The following is a 12731-nucleotide window of genomic DNA, read 5'->3' as shown; positions in this document are numbered from 1 at the left end:
ATATATGGGTGTGATAGAGAGCGCACACACACATACACACTCAGACTACTGATTAAATAACCTTTTGGTGACCGTATCTTTAGTGTTTTTCCACAGTAGCAGGGTTGACGGTGGTTAATGGAGGGTCTGTATGTCCCAGATCTCTAATTAACCTGCACGTCTGTCGTGTCTTCAATTAGCAGACTGAGCCACAGTGCCTCACTGTACTGTCATGGCATACTAATAGACTACTTGCACTAGGGCATGTGACGTATTTCCGTTTCCAAATAGTACCGCTTGTGCGTTTCCGGTACGTTTGCTTATCTATCGGTAGCTATGCTAATGTCGCTTCAGAATGAGTATAAAAAGGAAAGTATTTAAAACAGAACATTTCCAAAAACAGGAGAAGAAATACTCCGAGCATTGCTGTGTCCCACTTTGTTCAGCTTCAGCCAAATTTAACGGCATACTAAGTTTTCATGCCTTTCCGACCCATTCCGACTTGAGAAGACAATGGCTGGTAAATATATGCCGGGATCATTTCACGATTACCTCTCACACCAGGGTCTGCTGCAGACACTTTGCCAGTGATCAACTCATAGAGCCAACAACCCTCGATGGTCGAAGGCGGCTTATTAAAGGTGCTGTACCAACACTTTTTGAGTGGAATGGCTATAAAGTTGAACCACCGCGGCGTAGTGTTTGGGAGAGAACGGAGCGACGCCCTGAACTAGTTCCTCCTGACGATCAAGAAGAGCACAGTCTTACAAGAGATCATGACTACTGCTCAGTCCCTGAGCCGTCTGCATTGGACATATCTGCATCAGCTGCAGAAGACCTGTCCGAAGACGTGGAGACTCTGAGGAAGGAAATACAGGAGTTACGTGTCCAGCGAGAATTTGGGTTACAGCGTTTTGCTGGCTCCGACACTGACATCCGATTCTATACCAGGTACATCTAAGTTCTATTCAAGCTAACTGTTTAAAATATACCAAGGTCACCATCAGTTAAATTTAGAAAGTTTTTCCTGTCTTAATGAAAACAAAATAGAAATTTACTTTTTCTCTGCTGATTGTATGTTTTATGTAGATGCTTTAGTATTTAAACAATATCCTAATGCTACAGGTAAAATACAACACCAAATACTCTTAATCAGACTATTTTATACAGCATTCCATTAGCATATTTGTCACAGTTCACATTATTTTTATGTCAGTGTGTAATGTTAATTAATGATTGACATGATGTATGTCTCTCTCGTGAATAGATTTCCAAGCTATGATCATTTGATGGCATTCTGGGTTTTGATTGAGCCTTGCATCTATAAAATGATCCGGGTTTCAAGAGCCAAGTCAGCTGCCAATCGGAACGAAGAAGTGTTGACACCTGCACGCACATCAACAGTAGGTTATGGGTTTGTTGGTAGTTAGAACTAGAGGTGTAATGTTATTGTATTTATGTACAATAACATTACATTATGTACAGTAGCATACATACACAGGTGTATGTATGCTAGACTCAGTATCCTTTACATACATACACCTGTGCACTACAGCACCTCATTGTTTACCCCATGGTACAGTATGGTATGCCTAACCATTACAAAACATTTAGCCAAGAAAAGAATAATTTTACTAGTTCATAGCTTAAGGAGTAACATTTTCCCTTTTGTTTTCACCTTCCAGAGGCAGCTGCTACAGCCAATTGATGAGTTTTTTCTTTTCCTGGTTTTCCTGTCAGTTGGTTTGAAGGAGAGGGACCTGGCACACCGATTTAACATACACCAGTCCACAGTGAGCCGCATTATTGCAACATGGACAAATTTTCTTGCCACTGCACTGGGGTCTCAGTGCATCTGGCTTACACGTGAAGAAGTGCAAGCTTACCTCCCTGAGGAATTCAAAGATTTCTCAGACACCCAGATGATCCTTGACTGTACAGAGCTGAGGTGTCAGACACCATCCTCACCACTTCTCCAAAGTGAAATGTACTCTTCGTACAAATCCCACTGTACGATGAAAGCCCTGGTTGGCATAGCTCCACATGGTCCAGTGACATTCATCTCTAATCTGTATGCTGGTTCGGTTAGTGACAAGGAACTATTCAAACAATCAGGCATTGCTGAGAAGTTGACTGAAGACATGGCAGTGATGGTAGATAAGGGCTTCCTAATCACTGATTGTTGTAAATGCAAAGTGTACTGCCCACCTTTTCTATCTAAGCAGAAGCAGATGCCAGCATACCAGGTTAAGGAGACGCAGGCCATAGCCAGACTCAGGGTACATGTGGAGCGAGTCATTAGGAGGATCAAACAGAACAAACTTTTTGATAGCATCATTACCATGTCACATGTTTATAATATCAACCAACTGTTTGCAGTGGCATGTATGCTGTCAAATTACCAGAACACAGCATTAGTTAAAAAATGGGTTAAGTGAGACAAGATGGATTTTTCCCAAGACACCAGTGCCAGTACAAGTAACTTATGGAAAATGACCTGCAGCTGAGGCCACTACAGTTGAATTTCTTCCTTCTCAGCTGACAATACTTGATTACAGAACTGGTACTTGAGTGCCGATAGTTGAGTTTCAGTTATTGATAATTCAAATTCATTGCAAATGTTTAATGTTAATAATACTGTTTAATTATACTACTATTATTACTATTCAGATTCAACAAAACTATTTATCAAAATTATAAAGTAAATCACTAAATCGTTTTAAAACCATAAGTGACATTGAACTTTTGTAACATCAAAAATACCATTTGTCATTTTCTACAGTTCAGTTATTGTCTAAATGTATATCAGTATGCTAGGCATGGAGTTTTAAATACTTACCATGTAAATAAGTTCTGCACAAATTCAACGTTTTAATGTGTGTTTTTAAAAATTAAATTGATGCCATTGCTTAAATAACAGTTTATTGATGTCACATAAAAGTAACATGTAACAACAAAAGAATTCATGAAATATATTGAAAATAAAACATCAGTTATTTTGTTCCAGCCAGCCTGAAGGATCTGTTTTTCTTTTTGCTGTTTTCACTGTTCATTTTTTCAAACACAGGTATCTTGGCATATATATGTAAAAAAAGAAATAGTCTGCCTTTTCTCTGATTGCATTGTGCACATCTATATCCATGTATATTCTTTGCACTAGGTAGTCCTCTTGTGCCCACACAACAAAGTCACACCACTGCATCCCACTGATGAGCAGTTGTCCTTGCACTTGCCAGTAATATGCGTGGCTCTTTTTTAGTTTAGGGGTACCACATTCCATCTGCACATATTTGCAGTCAATAAAGTTTTGTACATTGGGACATTTGAATTCGACGAAGCCAAACTGGGGGTATTCATTGGGGTCAAAAACAACACCATCAGGAGATGCAGCAAGCCAGGGGGCAATGGGGTGAATGACCAGACCACAGGGTGAGTAGTTAACATTCATTAGCCTACTATACTCTGCTGCTATTGCAGGCTCCATCTCAGTTCCTCTCCTCATGTCTGCTGTCTGCCTTGTTCCCTTCAATATACGCTCTGCTAGTGACTCGGCCGAGCTCTGGCCTCTGACGTGACACACCTCCCGAAACCTAGAGGCAGTCACTCTGGGCCTGCGGAGCTGATGCCACTCAGACGAAGAGCTTTGCTCACGTGTAGCTTCCTCTATTTTGTGAGCCATTTCCAGAGTTACAGACAAGCTTTTCAGATGCAGAAGCTCTTCTTCTGAGCACACAAACACACAATCTGATGGCAAGATGTCATACCCCTCCAGAGGCAAGTGCGGTGTTGGTGGTGCATCGCGGTGTAGTGTGATGTACCGGGTTGTCAAAACCGGCTGCTGATATGACAGAACACTGCCCTCCTGCACCAGCCCAAAGGCACTTTCCACAAGGGGCTTGTCAGGTCTCATGTTCATTGTGGTCACAAGTGGCCTGTCCTCAATATTAAATTTTGCATATGCCTCCGTTATTCTGAACAAGCAGGGATCTGGTAACGGACCCACCATGCCTCTGTAGAAGCCACTCCTAAAGAAAACATCAATGACAATAATGTAAGGGAGAAGGTTATTATACTGAACAACAACTAAACTAAAAACTAAAAGGTGTAAAACAGTGGTGCATAAGTTAGAGACTGGGATGTATATGTACATGACTGAGTTAGCCGTCTTCAGAAAGTGTAATGTTGTATGTAAATTAATACCTATTCTGACACATGTATGTATGAAAAAAATAGCAACATACATTTGTAACACATGAAACCAAATTTTACAAATGTAATTACCGTACTCCAGTCTGGGCCATCCTATTTGGTACTGGCTTAGTGAAGATCATGGAGTTGATGGGTCCTGGCCTCACACCCTAACAGAAGACACATTTACTATGGATGGTGTTGCTGTTCATATGTAAACATGGACTAATTCAAAAACTTTAACCTCATTTAAATTACCACTGTCCGTGGCTTGTGCCATTGCTGTTCAGATTCCGTGCAGCTATGCACAGGGGGGACAACCGGCACTCTGAGTTGTGAGTAGTGTGCTGTTTGGAAGAGCAGTGCCACTGTGTGATTGCACATAACAGCGCCTGCCACACAGGAGCACTGGCTATGTGTCAGTATCACCGGCGATGAATCCAGAAGCTTAATCTAAGAAGAAAGAACGAAAATTAAAAATGTAACATCTTCATGGAAGAGCTGAACAGGAACATAGTTCAGTGTTATGGTTACGTACCCTCCTGAATGCTTAGTGTTTCCTTCTCTCCCTATTAAAACAACTTAACCATGCTTGATAACTGTAATAACTTAGATTGTGTATATTTGCAGTATTAACTTGTTGTCAAATGTTTCTGATCACCCAAACACACGTTGATTTAACTATCTGACTAGTCAAATTAGGAGTGATAAAGCAGGGAGACAAGGAAAACATTCAAGTTGATGGGCCTTTAGGAATGAACTTAACTAATGCTTAAATGAACTGAACCCCACAGAACGGGGATTAACAACTTTACACAGCTTCCTGCCTACACTTAGTCTGTGTGGTGCCTCACTCTTCCTCATCGACCTGTAGCACAGGGCTCTCACACCGACCTCCCCTGACAACCTGTCTTTATTGGACACTGAATAAAGATACAAGTACCATTAGCATTATTTCTGTATTACTCATTTCAGCATGTCTTAAACATATATATTTTACACTTAGCAAGAGTAGCATTAGGTAGTTAACTACCTCCATAGTTAGCCAACTACCTAACGCTAATATAACAGTGTCTAACAACAAAAGTGACATTAGTTAAGAAAACCTCAACTATAGTTTAGGACGACATAAAACACCGTTTAAGAAAACATGTAATGTAGAGAACTGACATCAAATGAAGGACATAGCGGAGTAACGTAGTGTTTGCATTTGACGTTAGCTAGCGTTTCTTTGTCGGTTAATTTACGTTTTCTTACCTTCGTAGTTGTGTATATAAGATGCAGCATATAACTTAAATCCTTTATCTAATTTGCTGGCGGGGGTAGTCGTCACTCTGCAAATCCGATGAACATCGGTGATGTTCAATTTTGGGAGCTCTTGTAGGCATCGAGTGTAGAACGTCGCCATGGTTTAACCGCACCGGAAGCACTGGAGCAGGACTACATAGAACGCGGAAGTGTTAGTGCAAGTAGTCCATTGATCACAAAAAACTGAAAACCTCTTCCTCTAGGGGCTGGAAGTAACACTGAGCACAAATTGGAAACAGCAATGATGCATTTTTCTATTTTGTGACAAATATTACTTAGATGGCGTATATATTTGCACACGAGATTGATCTGAGAGCTGCCTTTAGAGTCACAATGCAGATTCAAGTTAATAAAAAAATACTGACAAAGATATTGGTTGTTCCACATGGAGGAGATTGGCAACTTATAAGCACCATTTCCACTGATTAATGTGATCGTTTTTACTTGTATTAACATTATCTGAATCCGTTAATTGATTAACAACATGGTTAACAGCATCCATCAGATATATTGTCTTTGACACGGATAATATTGGGTTTATATACCTCGTGGTTATAAACCAGATTAAAAAAGAAAAACAGTGAATCCCTACATTTGACAAGCTTAACCTAGTTAATTTTAACCAATTTGTACAGATAATTATTCTGTTTGGTGACAAAGTGATATAAACTTCTCTTAGATCTAGTCTATCATGGAAAATAAAATAGTAGAAAAGAAAAATAATGCATGCACTACTTTTTAAAAATGAAATCCATGTAATGCTGCAGAGAGCAGATGAACAGCACACGGAGTCCGGCACAATAAAAAATGTTTACATAGCACCAAATCACGACAACACGGGCCTTAAAACACTTTAAATTGTAAGATGATGAAGGCATGGACAACGTTATGCTGCCTGTAAAATCATTTAGCATGACCGGTTTGGTGGTGGGTCACCAGAGCGTACAGGGCACAGAGGGTAATTAACACCACACAAAAAATAATTTCAGCAAAATAGACGAACCTGCTACATCATGTTTTTTTTGCAGTGTTATTTTGGTAATTCATCCCATTGTGTGTCTCCTGTGTTTTAACTTCTCTTTGTCGTCCTTCTGATTTCCTGATTGTTTCCAAATATGTGTCATTCTTCAATCATATCTAATCTTGTTCACTTTTCTTTTCCCCCTGTTTGTTTCCAGCGTGTCAGCATCTCCCTTTCTGGGCTTCTCGTGCCCCTTTAGATTCTTGGTTTGTTTGTTTTTTCCCCCTTTTTTGTATTTCATGTGCTTTCTGGAGCCAGTTAATGCCTGCTTTTCATTATTTAAACCTGCCTGTCAGTCCTGGATCTGGGTCTTCTCACAATCTGAGAAAATGGCCCCAAGAGTGCAATTATATGCAAATCAGTAACGTTAGACTTCGTGCTTTCCGTCATCATAATTTCTCTGAAAGGAGGACTTATTTAGGCTATGTGTGCCTAATAAATTGCTAAATGTCAAACCGCTGTTGAACTCTAAGTACTGTAGACACGCATCAGTTTAAATGGGTTGTTTTCTACTGACAGACACAAGTAAGATGAAGATATCTGTCACTTCCTCCCTAGTCTGACTTGTGTGTGTGTGTGTGTGTGTGTGTGTGTGTGTGTGTGTGTGTGTGTGAGAGTAAATTATTAACTAGCAGCTTGATGAGCAATCAGCAGCTGCTCTCTATCACCGTGCGTGCCCATGTTGTCAGCTCTTACCCATCATGAAGATGACCTTTGGTTTCTTCTGTTCTGTAGAATAACCTGTCAGAGGGAATAAAATCACAGTTTAACATGTGGTTCAGAACCACACACCCATATACTTGTGTCTCTAAGGCCCATTTTCTGTCCTCCTAACCTGACCTTGATCATCACAAGTAAACCTCAACACCTTTTTTTTAGGCTTAATTAAAAGTGTCCATAAATATAAAACATGCAATACAGCCGCAGTAATAACAAAACATGTAATGGCACAGTTTATTTAGCTGACGACATCTCCCTCCTGTTGTCTGTTCATCCCCTAAGGGGACTAATTCACGAGGAGAGGAATCGAGCATGTGCAATAGGGGTGAGACTCCCTTTGTGTGTGGCCGATTCGTCTCCTGTGTTTTTCCTCCTTTTGTGATTGGCTGATGGTGTGTGTTCTGTTGTTACACCCTACCACAGAATTTTAATTAAGCATATATTTGCAGTTTCCCCATGCATTACCCCAGATGCTAAGTAGGAAAGGTTTTGTGAGCAATACTTGTGCACAGAGCTAAAGCGATAAGCATTTGACTTGTGCGTTTTAATATTTCCTGTTTAGTTTTCCGAGGAAAAACATTTTGTAAACAGCGGCAGTTTGTTTACATGAAACAGAAGCTGTAACCTTCTAACTTTATCACGCAGTAAATACAGGTGTGCTCAGACACACTGCTTTTGCACAGTTGATCAACTTTATGATTTTGGCAATTGCAATGACATCATCCTGGTAAATTCATGCTCCGTGGAGGCACAGCTCACTAATAGTTATAACTCTTGTGGAATCACTGGAAAAAACTGTTAAATCCAAATAGAAAATATCAAGTGGTAGCAAAAATCTTCTTCTTTCATTTGGCACAGGCACATCTGCCTCCATCCTGCCCCTAGCATCTTCTTCTGTCACTAACCCTCTGCAAGTCTCCATGTACTACATCAGTCACTAAATATAAAGTTCCTATTCTCAACCTCCTCTTATTCCTTCCTGTCCTTTCCTCTTGCTGTATCTGAAAAGCCCCCCCCCCCTTTGCCTTTGGCCAGCAGTTCCACCCTGTTTGAAAACAGCACAGGGGGTGGTCGTCCTTAACCCAGTGCCCGAATGATCCATTACAGAAGTCACATTCCTGATGAGCTGCATGCTTGATTTGGCAAAGATTCCCATCCTGACGCAACCCTCCTCATTTATCATGAGTACACTGGCACACGGTTTCCCCATGGCTGGGTTGGTAGCAAGAATCATACCAGTAACATAATAATGAAAACAGTTTGTACTGTTGGATAATGAGATAAACATCAGGTCTAAGTGGCGACAGTGAATCAACAGATGAGCCTCCCCTCGTATTACACAATCAATACTGTTGATGCAGAACAGTGCTGACACACACACACACACACACACACACATACACGGCTGCAGGGAGCGGTTCATTGTGGTGAAAAATGGTTACATGACACTTGGCATTTACTGAGATGAAACATTTTGTGATGAAATGCTAGACTGAGTCGACTGCAGGCAAAAGGGACTATGGTGGACAAGTAGGAAGAGTGTTACTTTGCTCCTTTTTAAACTGAAAATCAAATAGCAGTTATTTCCTCAACTCACTTTCTGTGTTTCCTTCGGCGTATCCGATTTCTTCCTCCTCTTCAACCTGGAAGAAAGTGAGAAATAAAGGTCTTTAGGTTTTATTTATGTTCATATTTTTCCAAAATATGTTTCAAATACTGTGTTTGTGCAGCTCCACATGCTTTCCACATATGCCCCAGTGTATTTGTTTATAAACAGATACACCCATAATTAATAGTAATAGCTACTTTCAAAAACAATCTAAGAAGGTGAGAAGTAGTTTAGAAAATTCCATCAAATAATGAGTTTTAATAAGCACATTTGAAAGAGGATAGTGAATTTCCACAGCTGTGAGACTTGGATAGCATTAAACAAGCTACTACAATCATCCAGACTTCTGGTTTCAGGTTTTCGGCCCTGCCTGCACAAGGTTACTTTCGATCAACCGCAGGAGAATTGGTGCGATATTGGCTGCCAAAGTTTCTCTGGTAGTTCACCTCAAAGGTAATGGGTTAGGCTGAGGTGAGGGCTGCGTGAAGGCCAGACATCATGCTCAAAAACAACTTGTTAATAGCTCCAGGTTTGTACACAAGGGAATTGTCATGCTGAAAGATTGAATCCTGTAGAAGCAAGGCCAAAAACACAGGTTGTCCATATACCGCTGGTCATGCCCACAGCATTCGACAAAAGAACACAGAAAAAGGCTTCTTCTTCTTCTTTGTGTGAACTGCTTGTCAGATGGTGATTCTGGAAATCACTCCTACCTCGACATATTTCTGATGTCCTATTAGGGGTGTCTGTGTTTGACTGTTCAGCAACTTCCTGAAACTGACAACCTGATGTTAACAGCAATTTTGTGGCATGATTGAAAGCACTGTGAGGGAGAGCGAGGTCTCAAGGTTTGTGCTTTCCCTTTTTTTTTTTTGTTGTACAACTATTGGCGCTGTTCATGAGCAACAACATAGAGATGCTGCCTGAAAGTATAGACTGTTTTCCCCTATTTTAAACAGGTACCCAGGATGTTGTATTGGCTGTTCAGATTGGGTATAAACATATTTGATTTGCAACACTGTAGCTCAGACAGACTGTAAACCATCTTCTAGAAGAGATAAACTATGTATTTGAAAAAGAGATTGGGCTGAGTGTCCCTACAGAGCAATCACATGGTGCTAGCCTTGAGGAAATGTCTCTCAGTAAACTGTGATGGCAGAGCAACGACCTCACGGCAAATTGAGCTCTAAAGCTGGCTAGAAAACTTTGTCACTTTAAGTGGATGCAAACTGCTTCAGCCTGTTAAAAATAATAAACTAAAATAAAAAAAATCCCAAGTGTCATTTGTGCAGATTTTCCTTTTCATTACTATGCTCCTCAGCTTCAGCCATCTGGATCACTCTGGCATGCATTACCTACTAATTACTCAAGTGCTACCATTATAATGTGTTTAATTCTTATGATTTAACAGTCCGATGAAGGCAGAAGCAGACAGGAACATTAAGACCTGAATAGGTGATGAGAAAAATGGATAAAATGAATACTCGAACACAGGTGACAGTATCGCAGGTGTGATACTTCTGGTATAAGAGCAGGGACCCTTTTAGACATTAATTTGAAAGTATAAGGAATGGAGATACACTGAGGTCATTATTCATTATTTTAGGACTGTTTGAGGGGCTGACACTCCACTGAAACTGCTCTTTTCAGTCTCTGTGATCATCTTGTAATGGGATCTGATGCAGGGAATTGTTCTGTGCTCATTTTGCTTGACCTCAGTGCGGCCTTTGATACCGTTGACCACAATATTTTACTTAATAGGCTAAAAGTTTTGGCTGGATCAGCACTAGACTGATTTTCCTCCTATTTATCTGAAAGGACTTCTTCTTCTAGGGTGAGAAACTTCTCCTGCTACACTGCTTGTTTAACCTTTGGGTTCCACAAGGTTCATTCCTGGGTCCCCTGTTGTTCTCTTTCATCATTCAGTCTTTTTCTGGCATTTCTTATCATTTCCATGCTGATGACATTCAGCTGGTCATGTCCCACCAGCTGGATTGACTGTCCACCCTGATTGTTCATCCCGGATTAGTGATTGGCTCTCCAATAATTGCCTTGTTTTAAACTGTGACAAAACTGAGGCCATTTTCAGTTGTGAGCTGTAGTCTTCTCCTCTGAACTAGAGAAAAATGCTCATGCGTTAGTATGATTACACCTGAGTTATTGTAATGCCTTTTATACTGGCTTAGACAAATCATCTCTGTCACACTTCTAAGCGATACAAAATGCTGGTGCCAGACTCCTACACACTTCAGCAAGCAAGCTTGCATAAGACTGATTTTATTCTCTTTACATTGGCTCCCAGTTGATTTTGGAATTCATTTTTAAATTCTCACACTTGCATCATGCAGAGCAGTAAATGGACATGCTCCGGACTACTTATCTCAGCTTCTTGTGAAATGCACTGTTGCTCACTGTCTAAGGTCTTTTGGTTATCCCTTGTATAAGACTAAAGCTAAGGAAGAGCCTAGCACTAAGGCTCCAGATCAGTCTACCATTCCAGCTCAGATCAGCTGAGTCTTTGGAGTCTTAAAAAAACCCTTTTCCTTCTGCTTGCATTCTTTTTTTTTTTTTAATCTATGTTTTTAATTATTTTTACTCTGTTTTAACATGGGTCACTTTTGATATTGTGTTGTAACTGTTGTTCAGCCCTTTGTGACTTTTATGTATGCGAAAAGTGCTATTTAAATAAATGTTCATTAGTTCATTAAATAGTATCAGCAATTACTACAGGTTGAGATGAAGAAATTCAAATGAATAATTTCAAAAGGACACAGAAAACTGTAAGTCAGTCAAGCACCTGCTTGTAGGAGTGTAAAGAAAAAAACAAACATGAGCTCCTCACTAGTGTTTTGTTGGCAGTAGAAACTATTCAAGTCTTGACTCAACACATTTAAAAAAAAAAGACAATTGTCTCTAGTCTAAACAATACATTATATGCTTAATCACCTCCATACTTTTCTTCAGTTCCCACCAAAAGGCATGTGAGAAAACTGAGCCTCCAACCTCACATTTGAGAGAAAAACATTGAAAGTGAACCTAAATACTGTGTGAACTCTCTGTTAGCCAGCAAATAACTTGTCTAACAGGTGTATCACAGATCCTTAGTCAAAAATGTTACAAAAATGAATGGCTTGTTATCAGGCCTTTGCCAAACATGATGGCATGCTGAAGAGGTAATCAAACCATTTGATTCAGCTGTGTTGGAGTAGGGATGCATCTAAAAGCTGCAGGATAGTAGCTCTCGAGGACCGGGATTGGGCAGCCCTGCCCTAAGGTGAACTGCTAAAGTCTCAGTTGTTACCTGGATTTCATGTGAAACATACTGTATTGTTCAATTCTTAGAGAAGTAAAGTAAGATGAGTTGTTCTTGTGTTTTATGGAGCAGTTTGCAGTGCGGAGAGTCGTAGAGAGATCGGGCTGCCTGCCAGGAAACACATCAGAAAGCAGCTAAACATCAACTGCAGACTGTTGACTAAAGGAAGGATGACTTCTCTTTATGTTTCCATCTATTACTGGTTCTTGACTTCACATTGCTCTGTCGCCTGGTTATGATTTATACGTTTGGCTTTTTGCGGCGAGGTCAATGTGAAGCTGAAATTGGAGAAGAGCAGAGATGTGACGTAAAGTGAAGGAGAGCACTGTTCCTGTTAAATAAATGCCGTCAGCGTGGGGGAGTGCTGGGTGCCAACGACAAGCCAGCTTGGCATGTGGGTACACCAACTGGTCTGATGACTCAGAGAGAAACACATGCACAGCGAGCATTGAGTCCACGTGATGGAGATGAAACATGCAGGTAACCACACACGAGCCGCTGTAAAATCCACCAACAACAACAAGACAACATTTTTTTTAAATTCTCATGATGTGAAGACTGTATGTTATTGCTAGATGTCACAAACACATACT

The 12731-nt window shown here is 40.4% G+C and overlaps 3 protein-coding genes across 4 annotated transcripts in view; 1 reads left to right on the top strand and 2 right to left on the bottom strand.

The window, feature by feature from the left end:
- The window catches only part of ak5 (adenylate kinase 5), a 111520-nt gene that overhangs the window by 35556 nt on the left and 63233 nt on the right, over positions 1-12731 (bottom strand). Inside the window, exons 9-10 of the mRNA XM_085379049.1 lie at positions 8814-8859; positions 7193-7237 (exon numbers count right to left, since the gene is read on the bottom strand). Coding sequence (XP_085235175.1) covers positions 7193-7237; positions 8814-8859 — 91 coding nt within the window. The remainder of the gene's footprint in view (positions 1-7192; positions 7238-8813; positions 8860-12731) is intronic.
- Positions 285-2588, top strand: LOC146613101 (uncharacterized). Its single transcript, XM_085379050.1, has 3 exons — positions 285-930; positions 1247-1382; positions 1665-2588. The coding sequence occupies exons 1-3, from the start codon at positions 335-337 to the stop codon at positions 2415-2417; spliced, it is 1485 nt and encodes a 494-aa protein (XP_085235176.1). The 5' UTR covers positions 285-334; the 3' UTR covers positions 2418-2588.
- Positions 2986-5639, bottom strand: LOC146613100 (uncharacterized). 2 transcript variants are annotated; one of them, XM_085379052.1, is made up of 5 exons: positions 5425-5639; positions 4999-5090; positions 4426-4620; positions 4261-4337; positions 2986-4004 (listed from the first exon to the last, which is right to left on the bottom strand). In XM_085379052.1, the coding sequence occupies exons 1-5, from the start codon at positions 5573-5575 to the stop codon at positions 3029-3031; spliced, it is 1491 nt and encodes a 496-aa protein (XP_085235178.1). In that variant the 5' UTR covers positions 5576-5639; the 3' UTR covers positions 2986-3028. The 2 variants fall into 2 exon arrangements, with proteins under 2 accessions (XP_085235178.1, XP_085235177.1); XM_085379051.1 differs by lacking the exon at positions 4999-5090 and having other exon boundaries at positions 5425-5526.

This window comes from Diplotaxodon limnothrissa, linkage group LG18 (genome assembly GCF_057381915.1).
Source record: "Diplotaxodon limnothrissa isolate DT_005_m linkage group LG18, D_limnothrissa_male_GT1.1, whole genome shotgun sequence".
NCBI classification, from domain to species: domain Eukaryota; kingdom Metazoa; phylum Chordata; class Actinopteri; order Cichliformes; family Cichlidae; genus Diplotaxodon; species Diplotaxodon limnothrissa.
This window is presented reverse-complemented; position numbering and strand designations above follow the sequence as displayed.

Bases quoted from the DNA above. Each gene is read 5' to 3' on its own strand.
- LOC146613101 (XM_085379050.1), top strand. From the start codon at position 335: ATGAGTATAAAAAGGAAAGTATTTAAAACAGAACATTTCCAAAAACAG. The intron at 931-1,246 runs GTACATCTAAGT...TCTCGTGAATAG, and splicing joins GACATCCGATTCTATACCAG to ATTTCCAAGCTATGATCATT. The intron at 1,383-1,664 runs GTAGGTTATGGG...TTCACCTTCCAG, and splicing joins CACCTGCACGCACATCAACA to AGGCAGCTGCTACAGCCAAT.
- LOC146613100 (XM_085379052.1), bottom strand. From the start codon at position 5,575: ATGGCGACGTTCTACACTCGATGCCTACAAGAGCTCCCAAAATTGAAC. The intron at 4,338-4,425 runs GTAATTTAAATG...GTCTTCTGTTAG, and splicing joins GGCACAAGCCACGGACAGTG to GGTGTGAGGCCAGGACCCAT. The intron at 4,005-4,260 runs GTAATTACATTT...TGTTTTCTTTAG, and splicing joins ATGGCCCAGACTGGAGTACG to GAGTGGCTTCTACAGAGGCA.